At 37.3% G+C, this 21,896-nt stretch overlaps 1 protein-coding gene across 2 annotated transcripts in view; it reads left to right on the top strand.

Moving 5' to 3' along the window:
• LOC113110470 (ephrin type-A receptor 6) overlaps nucleotides 1-21,896 on the top strand; it is a 115,787-nt gene that overhangs the window by 33,712 nt on the left and 60,179 nt on the right. For both annotated transcript variants that reach the window (XM_026274706.1, XM_026274672.1), the window contains exon 3: nucleotides 2,918-3,587. In XM_026274706.1, the coding sequence (XP_026130491.1) occupies nucleotides 2,918-3,587 (670 nt within the window). The remainder of the gene's footprint in view (nucleotides 1-2,917; nucleotides 3,588-21,896) is intronic.

Raw genomic sequence — 21,896 nt, 5'->3', positions numbered from 1 at the left:
AACTCACCCTCATGTCTTCCAAACCCGTAAGACCTCTATTCATCTTCGGAACACAGTTTAAGATTTTAGATTTAGTCCGAGAGCCTTCCGCCTTCTGTCCCTCTGAGACTTCGGTTATGAGTGTAATGAAAACTAATAATTTATTCCAAATTTAAAAGTAAAATAAATAATTTTAATGTAACATTATTTGGAAAACAAAAGCCTTTATAAGACATAGTAATACATGGTTAAATAACCCACCATAATTCAAATAAAAATGTATGTGTTCATCAGTGCTTGATGCAATGTTGAAACACTTTCTTAAACCTGAAATGGTTTTTGTAAAGCCAGTGGTCAAATGCTGTGTGGCCACCAGATTTATGACTGTTCTTTTTATGTGAATGTCCACAAAACTGGAAGATTTTCTGAGACTTTATAAGCAGTAGCCTATTTTAGAAATGGACATTTAAAAGATAAAAATGAATTAGTGATAATAAATAAATTATTATTAATTTATTGCTGTTGTGTAAAGAATTTTGAATTATGTTATCAATAAAACAAATGAACTGTAGTCAGATTATGAGTATTTCAAAATATAATGTAATATAATATAAAGTACCTCATTTTTGGAAACTATTTGTAATCCCTATTACGTTTAATCAGTTACTACCCAGCTCTATGCACAGATTTGTGAAATCTGTCTATGAACATTTTCACTTACAAATCATAATTTATCAATCATTTCCATGATGAAATTAATTTAAAATTGGAAAAATTAGTTTTTGTTACAATATAAATCTGTACAGCTGTTGTCAATGTTAATTATATATATATATATATATATATATATATATATATATATATATATATATATATATATATATATATATATATATATATATTTTTTTTTTTTTTTCTTGAGCAGGAAATCAACACCATAGATTGATTTCTGAAGAATCATGTGACACTTAAGACTGGATTAATGGCTGCAGAAAACAGTTATTTTAAATCATAGTGGTACTTCACAATATTACTGTTTTACTGTATTTTTGATCAAACAAATGAGACTTCTTTACATATGAGACTTCTTTCTTTCTTTATTTAAAAAAAAAAAAAAAATCCAGCCACTACCATTTTTTTTTTTTTTTTTTTTTTTTTTTGCCAACACTTGATTGTGGGTAAGTTTCATAAAAATAAAAGCAAGATTTTCAACAAAAAGCTAAAAAAAAAAAAAAAAAAAAAAAGATATATATATATATATATATATTAGGGATGTAACGGTTCACAAAATTCACGTTTCGGTTCGATACGATACACTGATGTCACGGTTCGGTTCGGTTCGGTACGTTTTAGATACAGCAAAATGTAAAAACATCTTAACTTTTCAGAATGCCCCAAGCACACCGCGGGTCATGTGACAAGAACTAACCAATCAGCTTCATCCTTTCCCGTAACAACGTTGAAAACTCAGCCAAGATGAAAGAACAGCTGATCATAGTTGTATATGGATTGCAATTTTTTAATTAATTTAGTAGCAGAGCTAGCCTACTGCAAGCGATTTTTAGAGCTGCAAATCCATTTATTCTTTGCTGAAATTTCCGCGTCTCATGGAGAGAGCACGTCATTGTTGCTTAGGAAAGGAGGAGAAAGCGGCGCGACTAGCGTTTTCCACGCGTTTTTAGGCACGATAAGTGAATGGCCCCTAAGGTGCTCGCTCACTCAGCACGCGCTGAAGGCTCGTTGCAAAATGTCTAATGCATTTAACAGACCAGAAATAGAAGATCCTCCAATAACCAACAGGTCTGGTGTTTGGGTGCACTTTGATTTCCCTGTGTAGACACCCTGGTGTACCGGTGTCTAAATGCTGCCGGGATAGTTTGTTGCGTGTATGTTTCTCCTTTTTTTCGTCTTTTCCCAGATACTGACACAATAAGGTGATGTCGGCGTAAATGAGTTGACATGTTTCAAGTATTCCCGCTGGTGCTTTTTTTTTTTTTTTTTTTTTTTTTTTTTTGATTCCCGCTGGTGTACTCTATTGTCATGTAGCAGATGCGACATACCGTTGTTTTATTTTTATCCACCACTCTCTTGCCATCACCATTATAGATTAAAGGGCTGAGTGAGCGAGCGCCTGACTGAGTGGCCTAACATAAACAAATAACTATAAGTTGGTGTTTTTTTCTTCTTCATGGGTGTCAGGGGCGTTGCCTGTTACGTCGTTTGGGTTATTGGGCTACCTTGTTGAGCGCTTATCATTATATTTCTCTTTTTTATATATATAATTAATTAGTCCAACGAACCGTTCGGTATACATAATGCGTACCGCGTACCGAACCGAAAGCCTCGTACCGAACGGTTCAATCCCAATACGCGTATCGTTACACCCCTAATATATATTGTTTTTGTCAAAGACTACGTCCAGATCAGATTCTAATCAATTATCAAAACATAGATGGAGGAGATTGTTTCCATCAACGCCCCAAAGCTTACACAATCCTGTACCACTTCAACAACATTTTATTCAGTATCATTAACCAGTTTGGATTTATATGCTGTTTAATGTTTAATGATCATGCTATTTTACACACGCATCTGCTTACAGACACAATTCCTTGCTTCTGATTCGTTTTTTTTTTTTTTCGTTTTTTTTTGCCTGTGTTTTGAAACCTGAGATTCTGTAGATTCTGATGTGTAATAGGGCCACTTACCGTATAATGATAAAAACACGGAAATCCGGAAAATTATTTTTAACCAACAACAAACTTTTGAAAGCTAGTTTAGTGTACTTTACAGTATTTTATATTAATGTGTATAAATAACCATTCAATGTATATTATATGAATTTTACACAGCAAAAAAAAAAAAAAAAAAGGAATTTAGTTTTCTCTAATTATCCCACTATATATCTTCTCATACCTCTGTCTTTTGCTCTCCACAGTGGGATGCCATCACGGAGATGGATGAGCATAACCGTCCCATTCACACCTTCCAGGTGTGCCATGTAATGGAACCCAACCAGAACAACTGGCTCCGTACAAACTGGATACCCCGTCAGGCTGCGCAGAAGATCTACGTGGAGCTTCGCTTCACCCTGCGGGACTGTAACAGCATTCCCTGGGTCTCTGGCACTTGTAAGGAAACTTTTAACCTCCACTACTTTGAGATAGATGAGCCGCATGGTGCCAATGCTCATTTTAATCCCAACGACTACGCCAAAATCGATACTATTGCCGCCGACGAAAGTTTCACACAGACAGACCTGGGCGACCGCGTTCTGAGGCTGAATACCGAAGTGCGGGAAGTGGGTCCAATAGCTCGTAAGGGTTTCTACTTGGCCTTCCAGGACGTGGGCGCATGTATCGCCCTGGTGTCTGTGAGAGTTTATTACAAAAAGTGCCCATCTACCCTGAGAAACCTTGCCGCCTTCCCTGACACTGTACCTCGGGTGGATTCATCTTCGTTGGTGGAGGTCAGGGGTGCGTGTGTTGAGAATGCTGAGGAACGGGACACACCTAGGCTGTACTGTGGAGCTGATGGTGATTGGCTGGTGCCACTGGGCCGTTGTGTCTGCAGCATAGGCTATGAGGAGAGTGACAGTCTCTGTATTGGTGAGTTCTAACATTAAATCCTGCTTCGTTTTCTGTCTCTGCTTTAGGACAGTAGTGTACATATACCTAGATTGTATAATTATACAATTACAATATTATATATTATATACAACTTAAAATAACTGTCTCTTGGAATATATTTTAAAATTACATTTAATTATGTGATGTCAAACCGGAATTTTCAGCAGCCAATACTCCAGACTTTCAGTGTAACATGATTCTTATTATTATTATAAACTTTGAAAATATTTGAGTTGAGATATTTGAGAAAATTTTATTATTATTTATCATTGTTTTTATTATTATTTTAGAATACATTTTTATTAGATGAAAAGATTAACAGCATCTACGTAATGAGATGAAAATCTTCCAGTAGTAAAATAGTTAATTATGGATCATCCAAACATATGTTTGTCATGAAACATACAGTATAAAAACTGGCTGTACATCAAACATCTCTATTGTGGTTTATACTGCAGCTCTGGCCCTCTGACCTTCTGACCCTTGATTAGTTAAGTGTTGTTCCAAGGCTGCTGTACACATTACTGTGTCCTCTGTGTTTGTGTATGTGAACAGTGATTTTGCTTGGGATTATTATGCATTTATTTATTTATTTATTTTTGAAAGTTACAGTATCTGAATTTTCTCTGGCTTCAGATTTGCTTGGAAAGGTGGAAGCCGGAGTGGAGGTAAAGTGTGATTACAGAATGATTTGAGCCGGGAGGGAAAATTACTCCATTCCACTCACATATTGTTTTCCAGTCTGAATGTTGCTTGCCAGTGTGTAAAGCTTGACACTGTTCCTTGCTTTTTCTGGAATTGTTTGTGTTGGTAGAGAACAGGCCAGCTTTTGTCTGAAATCTACTCGATATCTGCTCCTGTATGGTTGCATAAAAGTAATACTAAGAAGATATTAAGTACAACAGCGCTTGCTTGTGGCACATTGCTTAAATATAAAGTTAACAAGATACAAAATTACTCATCCTTAAGATTTTGGTCATACCGCCCAACTCTTTTCCATTTGTGATTGACTGAGAAAAGCCCCATTCCTGACAGCAGGTGAAAAAAAGATGAGAGAATTCTGCTGTGATCTCCTGTATAGTAAGAGGACGGGACAGTCATGATAGAGACATCAGTGACTGATCCGGTTCACGCTGCAGCAGCCTGTAGGGAGCTTCTCTGTACATGTGAGAGAATAGAAGATGGCAGTGGGAGTCAAAGGCATCATTACATTCCCCTCATTATCAATAGCTGAGCATTCCAACCGTTCTTCAAAAGCTTTAAAGATTCTGCAGTGTGAGAGGCACTTGTTTCAGTCTTTTTCTTAGGATTTAAGATCCACCAGATGAAGTATCACTCGTATGATAGCACGCTGTCTGTGATGTGATTTAGATTTAGTCAGTACATCAAATCTAAAGCTCTGCAGTCACAAGGCTGTTCAGTGTATCTCCACTACCTGCCTCCCCCGTTTCCTGTCACATCTGTCTCTTTCTCCCTCTTTGCACATTATCTAAGCAGATCACTCCTCAGATTAAGGCTGCAATCGCACTGGCTCCTGTCAAAGCCATAATCAAATCCCTAGTGTCAGGGCGGCTCCCGCTGCAAAAGTGAATCCGTAATCAGCTCTCCCCTGCCCATCAGAGACCAGTTGCTCAGCATGGTGTTTGTGTGTGTGTCAGGGGCAGAAGCAGAGGTAGAGAGAGACAGATGAATTGTCATATTTTCAGAGCATGTACTGAACTTACTTACAGTACTTCCTGATTGGTGAAGTTTGTTTGTTAGCGATGCAGATGTGTCAGCTCTACGTTGGCTTTGTCATGTATATTCTTGATGTGAAGTACAAAAAAAAAAAAAAAAAAAACACCATAGGAATACAGTTTTAAAATTCTGGCTAATACTGTTATGTTGTGAATGCTAAAAGTGCAGCCACATTAGTGAAATTTCACAGGTAAAAAAAAGCCTTTTTGTCCACTGTCAATAGTGTAGCAATGCAAGAAACCATACTCAAACAGAGGACACTTTTAGACAAAACAACTTTCTGTTGGTCAGTGTGACAAATTTACTTGCAAAATCTACATTGGGAAAAAGTTCGCCTTCCCTCGAAACTGATTTGTGGATATGAAATAACTGGATTTTAAGAATCTATGCAGAATCTTGCCAAGTAGCAGCACATCTGAATAAAGTGTAGTAAATATGAAAATTATATATTATTTTATCAAAATAAAAAATAAACAAAACCTTAAAAAATTAAATCAGATGTTTCAAAGTCTACAATAATTTAAAAAGATGGCAAAATGGTATGCAAAGTTAAATATCCAATGTCAATGTATAAAAAATAAATGAAGAGAATCTCTAATATTGGTGACAATTTATTGTGTTTCCCTGTTAAAAAAAAAGTTAATTTTAACCACAATGAACAACATTATTGGTAGCTCTTAAACAATTAAAAATTACTGCCCATTCCACTGTTCTCTGAACAACTTTCTGAATCTGTTTCTTCTCCGCTCCCTTGGCATTATGAGAAAGCAGAAGGGTTCACTGTTTGCACACTTCAGAATCCCAGCAGATGCAGTATGTCATACTTGCATTGTTTGCCTAATGTATCATGAATGATTTTAATATTCTGTACGCTTGGAGAGACTGTCAGTACGGTTGCTGGACGAATGCTCTGGGAATTTTTTGTGTTACAAGACTTTATCCTATCATGGTTTCATATACAGAGACAACTAGAAGTAAGCCATTTTAGATTGTGTTCCTGAACAGCTTGAATACTGTGGTTTTGCTACTCTTTCAAAACATTGTCCTGTCTGTTTGAGCAATACAACATTTCAGCATCTCAAACTTAGGATTCTGGTAAATGGAATAGAGGATGAAAAGGGTGGTGATGGAGTCTTTCAGAAACCTTTTTGAAAAAAAAAAATGTCTATGTTTGGAATGGGATACTAGCATAATACAGTACATACACTGTAAACCGCTTACCCTGTTTTTAAAGGGGACATTGGATGCCAATTTCCACGAGTTGGTATGATTTTTTAGTTTCTTCATGAAATGTCTGTAACATACTTTGGTTAAAATTCCTCAATGGTTGTGTAAAACACCGCCCTTTTTACATTGTCAAAAACCTGTTAACAGCAATCTGTTTTGGTGCATGTCTCTTTAAATGCTAATGAGCTCTGCTCACCCCACCCCTCTCTTCTATGGAAGATGATTATATGGGACAATCTGTCAGTGGTCATGGGCGGTGCTTGAGCAATATGATGTATCCAAAGTCCCCTTTGAGACTATTTTGCCATTTAATGAGTTTGTGTTTATAATTAACAGTTTGATCAAATAACGAGTGTGTTGTTTTTGTTGTTGTTGTTTTTGTTTTGCATATATGCAGAGCTGTCAGATTTTTCATATTAATCTACACTCAGGTTGTAAAGTTAACCAAAATAGTGTACACGAGTGTCTGGGAAATGGAATAACCAGTTTTTGGTTTTATATGTTATGATATGGATGATGGAAAACACAAGCCGAGCTGATTCTTTAAGCCTGCAAAAGGCGATTTTTTTTTCAAAGCCTCTTGTTTTCTTGGGCCTTGGAAGGAGCCTTCTTAAGTCTTGATCCTTATCAGGTGTGACTGAAACCGGAAAGCACAAGGTTCAATTAGCATGTCTCTATATATTTTTGTTTCTTCTGCCAGGTCTCACGTATCTGCTCCAGATTTCTAACCATTACACCAGCACCTGTCTGCCGTTTGCTCCCCTTCCCTGTTTTGTTCTGATTCTCCACAGTGTTGCATCAATGCTCTATTCTGCCAGCTGTGAGGGATTGTTGGAAAGGTACATGCTGCATGTGTATGTTCTCACTTTAAGTTTACTTTGCCCCAGGACTGAAGGAGACTAGGCAGAGGCATTGAACCAATCGAGAAAATGCCAGATAGCTGATTTAAGTTCTGCTCCAGAGTGCTGGACTCTCCAACCGTTACCATCGGCTATTGTAAAATTAACCTAGTCTGAAATTTAGCTATATTTAAACACATCAAATCTGGAAAAAATGCATTTCTCTCATCTGGGGCATGATGTGGCACCCAACCTTAAGACATTTTAAATTGATATTTGACAAGAAATGCTTTTGCTTAGACACAAAGAACACGCTTAAAGAAATACTTTTGATAATTTCTCGAACAGATGAAACAAGCCATCAATGTGCATGCCTGATTGGCCGTTTTTTTTTTTTTTTTTTTTTTTTTAGGATTTATTGGCGCTCTGCTGATCAAGCATGTCATTTTTTTTATGTAAACTAAGAAATCTAAGGAGTTTTTTGTTTATGTTCATGACCCTCCAAATAAACAGGAGGTGATCTGAGTTTAGTTTACTTTAAATCTGTATTGTGGTTTGACTGTAATGAGCAAAGTTCTGGATATTTATTTTGATGTTGCCTAATTTCATATTTTGTGGCTAATATTTGATGTAAAGAACCTAACTAAAGTGGACCGAACAGAATTGCATTCCATAGGTTCACTTCAACTCTGCATAACAAGCTGATGCTTTGGATGCTGCTCCGACCTTATTAAAGCTCCAAATTGTGAGAGTGTTGAACAGAGGTGTCAAGTAACAAAGTACAAATACTTTGTAACCTTACTTAAACAGAAATTTTGGGTATCTATACTTTACTGGAGTAATTATATTTCAGCCAACTTTTTACTTTTTACTTGTACTCCTTACATTTACATTATCTGTACTTTCTACTCCTTACATTTTAAAAATAATAAAAAAAAACCTATCCAGATAAATCCCGCCATCCAGATGAAGTGACTTTGATTGTGATTGGATGAGAAGTATAAATATATACCATTCCGACACCATATTGGTTTGTACGCGATCCATCGCACCTGCACATGACACAAATCACATCACACTCCAGCAAGGACATAGCCAGTGTTGGGTTCGTTTATCAAAAAATATATTTCTTAAAAGTAGGGATGGGTATGGAATTGGGCTACACGATATTGGGGAAAAAATCACATTGCGATATTTTATTTCTTCAATATAAATTGCGATATGAAATCTAATCTCATTTTTTCTTACAAACAAAAATGTGAGCACACTTACATTCTCATTTTAAATTATTTAAACATCAACACCATCGTGTCAATTGGCCGGGGCTTGCTTGCTCGCTTGCTCGCTCGCTCGCTCGCTCTCTCGCTCTCTCGCTCTCTCTCTCTCTCTCTCTCTCTCTCTCTCTCTCTCTCTCTGCCCTTTTAAACTGACAGGATTTAAAAACACTAAACTTTCACTCTATGATGGTTAAGCTGTGCAATTAATCCGCGAATCATATTTGTCAAGGGCAGGGGAGCAGCTGGCCCGTACAGTTATTGAATAACAGATCAACTACGACAGCCTACATCGCACATCCTGCAATGTGACTATCGTGGATTTGTACATCGCGATATCGATGCTTAAACGACACTTAGTGCAGCCCTAGTATGCACCGAACCGAATAAGGATGCAGATTTCGGTGCCTCCTTTCAGTGCCTCTTAAATGCCTGAGCGATCGATTTAAATATTTGTCCTGGTTCTCCGAAATGTACACAAGAAGCATGGGTGTCGCTTGGCTTTTTTAGAAGGGCTATAGCTTTTAGCTATAAAATCACAAGAGCTAGTGGCTTGTCATCAAGACATTCAGACAGATCAATAAGAAGCAGGGCAGGGGTCCATGTAGGCCTTTATCACAGTCTCATGGTGTCAGTGTCTCCAGTGTTACCTTTGTGCCCGCAGCACAATGAGACCATTTCAGTGGTGAGTCAATGGCAAAAGACTTTGTCCTCATTGGCCTGCTTATTGAATACTCTAAGTTACATGCAGTTGCTCGGACCTGGAAGGATGATGGTTGGAAGTCTGCTCAAGTGCCACGTTAATTGCCTGAAGTGGATGGTGATCGTCCTGGCCTTAAATTACTTCCTCCCAGACCTGCAGGGCTTCCATGTTGTGAAGTTTGTATCACAGACAGAGGTCAATGGAGTGGAGGTAGCACAAAAGTTTGGCAGAGAGGAGGTTGGATTGTTTGTGTCCAGGGAGATGACACTGTTCTCCCTTTGGTTCTCTCTACATGTCAATCCCAGCCCCTCTAGGAATAGATGTAACAGAAATGACTCGAACCAGACGAATTAAAGAGTCTATCAGGAGCCGAATTCCTCAGGAAGTCATAAAACATTCTGTGCCACAAGTCCCAAGCAAGATGAGCAACCAACTTGTTAACACAACAGCTTTCAACATCAACACCACTAGAACAATTATTTACAATTTCAATTCAAAGAAGAGAAATTTGGTGTCAAATGTGTTGTTTGTAATGGAAATGCAACGCTTGACATCACATGTGAACCCATGAGATCGAGTTAAACACTTCCATTGACTTCCCCCCACCTAGCAGAACCAGACTGAAATTCCTAAGGGGGGGAGGGGACTTGTATCCTCTGCTCTCCACAGAACATCCCTATGTCAGAGAATGACAAAGAAAATGTATTTTGTACATATATATATGGACCAGAATGAACTCCAAAATGACTTATAAATGAATCAGTCCATCGCTTCACTCCATATTCATTTATGTGTAACCCACACATTTGACTATCATGTTATAATCTCTTATTGTGTATGTTTTTTTAATAACTATGGCATAGCTTAATGATTCATAATTATGTTTGGTATGTGTGTGATCGAATTTGCTTGCTTGAATTAGCACAGACAATCTTTTATTTGTCAAATATATCATATTCGTGTTATAGGAATCATGTTCAAAATTAGACCCTGCAAGAGTGGGAAAATTCGGACCACATGCTTGGTAAGATAAACATTTGTGATGCCCCCGAGCCAAGACAATATCTGATTGGTCAAGAAAACATTTTAGGTGTGTCCAACAGGCCAGCTTAAATACTTCTTGCTTTTAGGTCTAGCTGTGTTTCTGCTATTAGCCATGTTTTTTGTCATCACAAATCTTTGAGCGCGGTTGCAGCGTGCTTCAGCCTGCACGCCTGCTGCTACTTAGCCACGATGAGAAGGAACACCACCTTGTCTGGTCAAACTTTATTTCTTTTCTTTTCCGTTTGAGAGTTTCGTGTTCTGAGTTAAGTTTTGTAACGTCGACCTCGTCTGCGCGTTTCAACTCCAACCAGCCACACAACTCCATCTTCAGCCAATGCTCAACAACCACGGGCTTCCCAAGACGTCACTTCAGCGTCACTTCCAGCCAATCAACGACCTCGGGATAGCCCTTTCACCGGGACTCCTTTTTCACAGGAGACGCAAGTAACTTTACCTCCAGACTGTGACCTTTACTGGTGTATCTAATATAATTTTAACCTGATTGAGGAACTCAATGCGAGCGCTAATTACGTGATTGATGGTTGTTCATGTCTATGCAATTTAACGTTTTGCTGTAAACTTGGGATTCCATATTTCCATTCTCTTAAACTCATCTTTCCCTAACTTTCAATGTTCCTGCAACTTGTGTGAATGTGTGTGTGCATGCGTTTATGTGTTAGATTAGTTTATATGTCTTAGATTTATCTAATAAAGCCTTATTCATGTTGAAAAGAGAAGTATCTTGTGTTTTGTGCTTACAAGTTAATGTCTTAAACTGCCGATCTTGTTACTGTGCTAATTGATAGTGTTTTCACTATACTTTGGATATTAGTATCCAGTGCAGATTTGATGTTAAACGGCTCGTTCACTGAACCGCAGGCGCGTCTCCGTGAGCAGCCGTGAAACAGTGATTCTGTTCAAATTCCCTTTAAAATCTTAAATTATTCCCTTTGAGCTAAATTGACCTGTTTCCGTTACATACAGTATTGTTCAAAATAATAGCAGTACAATGTGACTAACCAGAATAATCAAGGTTTTTAGTATATTTTGTATTGCTACGTGGCAAACAAGTTACCAAGTAGGTTCAGTAGATTGTCAGAAAACAAACAAGACCCAGCATTCATGATATGCACGCTCTTAAGGCTGTGCAATTGGGCAATTAGTTGAAAGGGGTGTGTTCAAAAAAATAGCAGTGTCTACCTTTGACTGTACAAACTCAAAACTATTTTGTACAAACATTTTTTTTTTTTTCTGGGATTTAGCAATCCTGTGAATCACTAAACTAATATTTAGTTGTATGACCACAGTTTTTTAAAACTGCTTGACATCTGGGTGGCATGGAGTCAACCAACTTGTGGCACCTCTCAGCTGTTATTCCACTCCATGATTCTTTAACAACATTCCACAATTCATTCACATTTCTTGGTTTTGCTTCAGAAACAGCATTTTTGATATCACCCCACAAGTTCTCAATTGGATTAAGGTCTGGAGATTGGGCTGGCCACTCCATAACATTAATTTTGTTGGTTTGGAACCAAGACTTTGCCCGTTTACTAGTGTGTTTTGGGTCATTGTCTTGTTGAAACAACCATTTCAAGGGCATGTCCTCTTCAGCATAGGGCAACATGACCTCTTCAAGTATTTTAACATATGCAAACTGATCCATGATCCCTGGTATGCGATAAGTAGGCCCAACACCATAGTAGGAGAAACATGCCCATAACATGATGCTTGCACCTCCATGCTTCACTGTCTTCACTGTGTACTGTGGCTTGAATTCAGAGTTTGGGGGTCGTCTCACAAACTGCCTGTGGCCCTTGGACCCAAAAAGAACAATTTTACTCTCATCAGTCCACAAAATTTTCCTCCATTTCTCTTTAGGCCAGTTGATGTGTTCTTTGGCAAATTGTAACCTCTTCTGCACATGCCTTTTTTTTAACAGAGGGACTTTGCGGGGGATTCTTGAAAATAGATTAGATTCACACAGACGTCTTCTAACTGTCACAGTACTTACAGGTAACTCCAGACTGTCTTTGATCATCCTGGAGGTGATCATTGGCTGAGCCTTTGCCATTCTGGTTATTCTTCTATCCATTTTGATGGTTGTCTTCCGTTTTCTTCCACGTCTCTCTGGTTTTGCTCTCCATTTTAAGGCATTGGAGATCATTTTAGCTGAACAGCCTATCATTTTTTGCACCTCTTTATAGGTTTTCCCCTCTCTAATCAACTTTTTAATCAAAGTACGCTGTTCTTCTGAACAATGTCTTGAACAACCCATTTTCCTCAGCTTTCAAATGCATGTTCAACAAGTGTTGGCTTCATCCTTAAATAGGGGCCCCCTGATTCACACCTGTTTCTTCACAAAATGGATGACCTCTGTGATTGAATGCCACACTGCTATTTTTTTGAACATACCCCTTTCAACTAATTCAACTAATTGCCCAATTGCACAGCCTTAAGAGCGTGCATATCATGAATGCTGGGTCTCATTTGTTTTCTGAGAATCTACTGAACCTACTGGTAACTTGTTTGCCACGTAGCAATAAAAAAATATACGAAAAACCTTGATTATTCTGGTTAGTCACATTGTACTGCTATTATTTTGAACAATACTGTAGATATTAACATCTGTTCTGTGGAGAGTCGAGTCTCTCTTCTGGAGAAATCTGCTTAGAGAATCCTGGCTACAAAAGACTTTGTATCTCAGGTTTTGGGCTTGCAATAACACCCACAAACAGATATTTGGAGACCTTGAGTTTGGCCTCTGAATGGGGCACTCTTTTGGATTCAGGCTTTTGTCTGATATTACTGAGGCCATTCTGAATGATCTATGAGATGTCTCTATGCTTCCAAAATACAATTTATTTACATCCTGTACAGACAACACAGAGTGAACCAATTCACTGCGAGGTGGCTCCCGTGCAGGAATTTATGCAGGAGTATTTTACTGCTGGAGCAGCTATTTCTGCTGAACATTTTTCTGTTTAATATCTTTAGGAAATTACATGTTTGTATATCGGTTCATGCATAGGACTGGATAGCTAAAGTCTTTCTTTCCTGCATTCATTCAATCTTTGGACTTGTAATGCTTGAGGCTTTGACAGGACTACCTTTTGAGCTACTAGAGTCAGACTAGTTTTTGACTCTCAAGACAGTTTCCTTATTTGCCCTCACTTCCTTATTTGAAACACTTGTTTTTTTTTGCTCCTGGTCCAGTAAAGGTCTTCGTGAGGCTATCCTTCCATGGTGGTGGTTTCTTTTTGTTTCGCTTACAGATTTGTATTTATTTGTTGTCTTTCTCTCCTCCTTTCTTTAAGTCCCAAAAGAAAGAGAGGTTGCACAGATTTTGTCCTGTTTGAGGATTTAAATTGATGAGTGGCATCAAGTTAGGTGGCCATTAGTCTCGAATAGCCAGGAATTCATGACAGCTTTCTTTGGCATGTCAAACAACCAGTCACAGTTTGTTTAGAACAATAACAGACCGGTGTGTAAAACTCTCAGACATATTTTAAATATTCTATGCCGTGAACATTAAATATTTTAAATACTTTTGAAAATCCAGCGTTTAATTGATCCTGATAAGCGCTCGTCATTACAGTTGTAAACACAACAGCTTTCTTTTTTCGTGAGGGGGTTTGGCGCCATGGTATCTTTATTTCCAGGCGGAACGTTAAAGAATGCTACACACACGTATCACGGAAATCATGTGTATCACGGAATTCAACTAATCCAATCATGACTTCGACACTCCTGAAGTGTTTCCACTTTCGTGTCCCATATGCATCAGATGTTTACCCAACGGTCCATAGGTGTGATGTCTGATGCTGAGACTAGGTGGCCATAGAAAAAGGTTTTGTGACTGAGGAATGCTATACCAAAAGCTTATGGGTTGCATAGCTTCGATTTGGCCTTTAAGCATTTGTATAAACTAATAAGAATGTTGCTACTGAGTTTAAACTGTTTTAGACATGTCACAAATATGTGCAATAAAGGGCATAAGGCAATAAATGGTAAATAAACCAGCTCCTGTCATATTTAGTTGAATAAGAAAAAAAAAATTTAGTCAAGGCCTATGTTGTACTGTACCATATTCCTGGAACGTGCCAATGAGCAAAACAACAAAGACATCAGACTGTTTGGAAGCACTTCCATTTATTTGTTTTCAGTATGCACTTCGGAATTGTTGTGTTCCAGTTAAGGTGCAGTTGTGACTGGCCCCATTTCTGCATCTCAGCATGCAGCTACCAACTAATTACAGTCATTTGTTAGATTCACAGCTAATTTACTTCTTTCTTTCCTTTTTTTCTCTCCCTCTAACTTTCTTCTTCTGCCAGTCTGTCTCTATCTCTCTTTCCCTCTCTCCCCCTCATTGTGCATTTTAATTAAACCATCTGCTAAATACAGCCATTCCTGGTATAGAAGCACACAAGCTTGACCCGCAGCACTCTTAATCCTTTCTGCAGAACTGAGCCTCTCTGACACTTCTTTGCTTTTCTTCTAGTATAGTTTTCACAGCATCAAACGTTCTGTTCTTTCCCCTGCGCGAGGTCATTGAGGCTAAAGACACAATGATGAATCATACAAAATGTGCTTAATTGACTTTGCCACAATCATCTGGGGATGCTTTATTTTTATAATTGTGTTTTTGTTTTATTTTCACTGCATCACTCTCTTTTTATTTCTCTCTCTCTTTTTCCCCCCCGACCTTAGCCAGACCTCCTACTGAATTATGGACACTACTCCACATTATACAGTGGTACAGAAGCAAAGCAGAAACTTTAAACTCTCTGTCCCTTTGCTGTTTTACCCCAATTATAGAGACAATTCAAAATATTTCCAACTTCTATCACAAACTTAAGAGTAACAGACCTCCTTTATTTCTTATTTTTGTCCCTCTCTGCAGTTTTTTTTCCTCTTCTTCTCTAATACTGAAACAGCAGATGTGTGGACATCTGCACAGCAGGAGATGCCATGAGAGTGTTTTTCTCCTTTCCTTCCATCTCCTTTGTTTTTGCTTAGTCATATCAGAAACATGAAGCTTCAAACGCTGCTCTGAATCTGAAGGTGGTTTCTTTTCAAAAATACTTCTAAACATTTTCTTTAAGCAGTGCAGCCAAGGTGAAGGGGAATGAAGAAAAGCTTACTGTTTTAGTAAGCGGCATCACTCTAGAGAACTTCAACAGACAGTTTTTCAAGTTAGAGAATAAAAATGAAAAAAAAAAAAAACATCAATATCCCGAAAATATTGCATCTACATTGTGCCAGTATACAGTTATAAAAGCAGCCACTGAATTGATTATGCCACATGCAATGAAGACATCTGTCTTTAGCAGGATGAAGAGAGCTTTATTAAAGCTGCCATCTACAAATCTAAAACTATAAAATATTGCAAGAGATGGCATAATGCTCCTCTTACAGTAGTGACAGTTATTCCATGGGGTGTCCAGTAGTGTTGGGGAGGCTTTTGCAGTTCACCAAGCTAAATTAGTTAAATTACGGTCAGGCGTGAAATCGAACAAACATTTAAAAAAAAATACTTACCACAACCACATACTAACAAAAGTAGCTAATTACACGGAAACTGAATGTAAATGCCAGGAAGTTACAGGTGCCTCATTTCTATTTCTTTATTTCCAACACACTACGGAGATGCTTTAGCCATCTCTTCGTCGGAAATTAAATTATCTACTTACATCCAAAGTTTATTTTTTTTTATTTTTTTATTTGTTAGACGTCTACATATCTTCATTGAGGTGAACTTGTAATATCCCTGGTCTGTTTGTCTACTAATTTATATATTTTATTTGAATCATATGTTTGATGCTTTTAGAAACTAAACCTTAAAGGGGTCAAATGATGCTGCTAAAAAGAGCATTTTTTTGTATATTTTGTGTAATGAAATGTGTGTGCAGTTTAAGGTTCAAAAAACACATTAGTTTCCACATACTGTACATTATTGTTTTTGCTCTATGCCCCACCTTTCTGAAACGCGTTGTTTTTTTACAACGCTCTTCAGTCTGAAAAGAGAGCTGCTCTGATTGGCCAGCTATCTAGTGCGTTGTGATTGGCTGAATGCCACAAAGGTTTGACAGAAATGTTATATCCCTTACCATACTGTGATGATATGTGTCCTGTCAAGACAAGACGAAAACAATAAAACCTTTTTCAAATGAAGCATTTGTTGCATCCAGTGGGGACATAATTAACAAACACAAAACTTGCATTTGAATCATCAGTGGCAAATCCTTTACATATGTAAACGTACTTACATACAAGCCCTAGGCTGTCTTTGCAAATATAGAACTGTCCCACTTCTTAGAAACAGACACCGGTTTCACAAGTTCGCCTTGAAGATAATAAAGTGAGAAGAATAGGAGGCGTATTTGGCGTGCTGCCCAGGGAGAGGGCTCCAAGCTCAGCATTGGCCCGAATGCTGAGTACTCCCCAAAGGAATGGGTCGACGGTGAGGATTCGAGGTGGTGGAGGGATGATGGAAGACTAGAGAGAATGAAGGTGAGGCTGCCATGATTATTTATAGTGGACTTCTCTCCAGGTGGTTGGATAGTGGATGCGATTACTGGTGAATTGATGCCTCGTTGATTATCTGCACGTGCTCCTTCAGAAATTTGTTAATAAAACATCACGTTATAGGCTATTCTCACAGCAAACAGTCCTCACTCTTCTGTAAAATTTGTTGCACACATATATTTGTGTTGAGCTGTTCTGGAACAGTGTTGTAAATACAACTTATCCACTGATTTCTAGTTGTGTCCTCTATTGGATGGCCAAACAAAGTCATTTAGCTTTCACAACGAAAACACAGCTTTTCCACAACATGGCACCGACAGCGAGAAAATGAAAGTTGCGCCTTCTTTTTCTGCGTGAACATTTGGGTGACATAATGCAAATCTTCCCACATCATGATGTAGACATGTGGGCGTGTATTTAAATGAGGCATTTTAGGAGGGCGTGGACAAGTCTTAACTTTTATAAAGAATATATTTTGGATTTAAGACTTTAGTCTTTGCAACTTTACAGATCTTCTTTAGGCACCAAGAGCTCGTAACACTCCAAAGAGAAAGGGAAATTGTAAAATCGCATCATATGACCCCTATAATAATAACTATAGAGTTAGTAAATTTTTATACCAATGGATTTCACCAATTCCAGCATTGTTTTAAGTCTGGTATCGAGCTTGATTGAGCTCGACTACAACTTGACATGATAAATGTAAGCTAAATACAAACAACAACCTTGTAATTCATATGGCTCGTAATGAGTTGAAAACAGCAATGAACAGCAGCATTTAAACAGTAAAAAACAGTGTTCCATGTGGACAATCCAAATGAAGTGAATCTCTAATAAAAAATAAAAAATATATATGTATTTTTTATATATTTTTATTCACGATTAAGTTATGAGCACACCTGTTTGTATTTAGTACATCACCATTGTGTATTTATATTGCTCACTTATTCTTCCTCGTGGTCTGGCATTGTTCATGTTTTTGTTTGCATTTTGTCCCGAGTTTGTTAAGCCTTTTGAGTTTGTTATAATAAATATTAGCGTTATTTGGAAACCTGACCTTTCTTTCTTTATCATCTTGGATTAAACAACATGGGGCAGGTCATCCCATGGATCTACCTTTTTTTTTTTTATCACATAAACAGGTAAATGCAAACTGGTTTACCATGGAAACTCCAATGTTACAGTAAAATGTAATTTTTGTAATTTTTGCGATATTTCATGGAGACATTAACATTTTTGAAAAAACTTCTAGAATAAATTTGGCTTTCTAATATGAGAGAGAGCATTGCTGAGACTAATTGCAAATTGAATTATTTCTTCAGTTTGCAGAAGAGTAAGCATTTTTTGGGGGAGTATATCCTTTAATGCATTATTACAGATTTGTAGTCAGAATAGCTGAATATTCAGTATTCTTTCAATATCAAGACAGCATTTATGCAATATCTAATAGAATTATGAATTATGTATTCAAAACACATTGTGTGTTGTGTAGGAAAACAGAACTATAGAATCACATTGATTATGGTTATGTTTTTTTTTTTAGTCATTGGCAAAAACTGTAGTCAATCATGCTGCTATGAGAGTTTTGTAGCATGTTGTTGACATAAACAAAAACATAAAAAACTACATTAGTTACTAAAGTATTTTGAGGCTTTTATAATAAAAGCACAAATTAGATGTCCTGTAATGCACCAATAAAGTGTTCTTTCCTACAGAGCGAGTACACCATACTGATGCCAACTTTACTATAGAATTTGTTACTGCACATAATTTTGATCAGTTTGATTGAATTTAAGGATCTTAATGAAATAATACTTTATTATTTTTATACTTTCAGGTTTCTCCTTTGTGAATATAAGAAAGGGTCAGCTCACATACATGCAGCACACAGAATATGATAAATGAAAGCTCAAATCTACTTGCTTGACATGCAAGAACCAGTGAGGGTTGTTTTTGTGTGTCAAGCAAAGGTTGAGATACACTCTACCATATATGATTTGCAAAGTTTAAATGTGAATAAGAGACTAAATTAAATCTGTTCATCATTTAATGTGATCTTGTCATTTCAGAAGACTTGGATTAAACAGCTCAATTCATATAGATTACTATTACAATGTCTTGTCAAAAGACTTTGAAGGACTTTCATTGGAGGGGCAGAAATTTCTCAGGTTTCATAGGAAATATCTTCATTTGTATTATGAAGATAAATATTTACTACGTTTTTGTTTTTTTTGTTTTTTAGGTGAACTGCCCCTTTAAATTAGTTACAGCATTACTTTTATTCATGCAAAGTAGTTATTCCACAACACTGGTGTTCACAGAGATATCTGAAAATAAATCAGTGCTTTAGGTTGTAAGGAGAGCAATTGCATATGGAAATGCAAATTGCATAAGAATTCATTTATTTTCAAAGGCTGCCAACAGAATTCAACCAGCAGTCTACTCCCTAGTGGGGAGGAGAGGATATCTTGGCATGTTTGATAGTTGATAGTAAATGTTCCCCATGGCTTGCTGTAAAAAAAAAAAAAAAAAAGTTGATTACCTTTAATGGAATATCATGGCCGTAGGTAGTGTGTCTGTTTTCTGTGCAGACTCTTTAATTCTCAGCAAGTGGAGTGATGCGTATGAAACGAAATGTGCATTCAGACAATGTTTACCCACAAGCATTTGTTTGAGTATGTGTGTGCATTTATATTTAACCAGACACAGTAGCTACAGGATAACTTGTTTGTTTTTGTTATTCTCATCTATCTAACACCTTAGTGGGAAACCAGACGTATACAGATGCCGACACGCATAAATACCCATAAACTTGTGCACACACTCAACACATCCCCCCTCAGATTCCTACACATTGTTCACCAAATCCTGTTGAAGCCACACTCATAAATCCTGTATAAATCCATATAGTCATCTGACGTAGAATGTGAAGCAGTTCTGCTTCCTTTCAAAGCTGTTCGTGTTGATATTCAGAAGACCAAGTCAGGCCCCTCAGAGTGATAAACGGCTGGCTATAGGCCATCATAGCTCGCCCATCCATTATTCCCCCATCAAACTTGCATCATTCATCATGCTGATCTGATGTGTAAATATTAGCAGCAGTGTTTAGGGATGGAGCCGGTGTGCTGAATAGCATCAGGAAACTGGGAGAGATAAACACAGATGGACAGACGCATTTTCCTCCTCATTGAGAAAATTTATTTCAATCCCCCAATAAATACTTTATCAGAAAATGTTTCATTAAATCTTCTAAACCAAACTTTAAGCTAATTAAAAAGGTCTTTCAATCTTCCTGCTTCCCACAAAAACAACATTTAATACATTACAAATTTCTTCCTTCATCTTTGAAACAAGACGTAAGGACTTAAAACCTGTCATCAATTGAAGTGTCTTAATGGACTTCCAGCCCCCCTCTCATCCAAAAGATGTCCAAGTTTCGTAACACCATTCCTTAGTAATATCTTAATATCTTAGTAATATAATATATCACACCCACAGAGGACAGCAGTTTTGTCTCGATCATTGGGTTAAAGAACAATGGTTCCTCTGGAGTCCATTGTCCATAATCATCCATGTCTCGCTCCACTCTAAAAAAAGTTTTCCATATTAGTAGCATAGATTTATAAAAAGGTGGAACCTCTGACAGGCTTACTTCCTGTCCAAGTCCTCTTGTCTGCTTCAAAATTGCACTTACCATTGTGGCCCATGTCACATCCAAAATCTCTGTAAAGCGTGTATCCGAAAGGCCCGGATCCTACTCCCCACAATCCACCAAGCCTTGACCACCCTCTTGAACTGGTAGATAAAGTGTAGCTTCATCGATCCAGTGCTGTCCACTCCAAAAAAAAAAAAATAATAAAATAACAAAAGCCCTTTGTATGTTAGAAACAAGTTCCTCGGGGGGCTCCATAGCTATAGTCCTATGATACAACACTGAAGCCACAAGATTATTTACAACCAGAGCTCTCCCCCATAGGACAATTGTGACACCTTCTCTAGCAGACCCTCCCAATTTTTCTTTTGAAATTGATAATTCCCCAAAAAATCTCTTATATTTTCAATCCATCCTGTTTCCGCCATAACCCACCCGGGAATTGAGGAAACCCAGTACCTTCCCACTTACCAATAATAAACCTTTCTCTTTTAGACCAATAAATTCAAGCAAAAGAGGCTTTTTCATATATTCCAATATTTTTATTTAAAGTTGTAATATCCTCTTGACTTGTAATAAAAACTGTTACATCGTCAGCATTCGCTGATAAAAAACAATTTAAAATTATCATTTGAATTTGGAATTACAAATCCTTTAAGATTCTTCCTCAATCTGCACAACAAAGGTTCAATGACCAAACTATATAATTGTCCAGAAAGTTTACATCCTGGCCTAATGCCTCTCGGCGCAGGTATTGGTTCACTTAATCCACTACCTGCTTTAACCATAACAGAAACATTACACTACAACAACTGAATATAAGATATAAATCTGTCACCACACCCAAAATATTTCAACACATTAAAAAGATAGTCATGATCAACTCGATCAAATGCTTTTTCTTGATCAAGTGATAGAACTCCAAAATTAACATTATAAAACTGATTAATGTTGAATATAAATATATTGTAAACATGATATGGTTGCTGCATATAAAGTCATAATATATAAAAACCTCATCACTAGATATACACACTTAAAGGTTAAATAACATACACAGTTTCACCTAATCTCATGTTAATCTTGAGTACCTGTAGAGTAGTACTGCATCCTTCATATCTCATATCTCATATCTCATATCTGTGAACAACTCTGAATACATGAAACACCATTGTATCCCCCCTTTAAACTTACATCCTCACCTACCCAGAAAATGTATGTGAAAATAATAATAGATAATAAATAAAAATAATTAGAGGCAACATATATGCAATATAACTCTTG

This window comes from Carassius auratus, chromosome 1 (assembly GCF_003368295.1).
Source record: "Carassius auratus strain Wakin chromosome 1, ASM336829v1, whole genome shotgun sequence".
Taxonomy (NCBI): Eukaryota; Metazoa; Chordata; class Actinopteri; order Cypriniformes; family Cyprinidae; genus Carassius; species Carassius auratus.
Note: the sequence above shows the minus strand (reverse complement) of the source record. Positions and strands in the feature narration are given on the sequence as shown.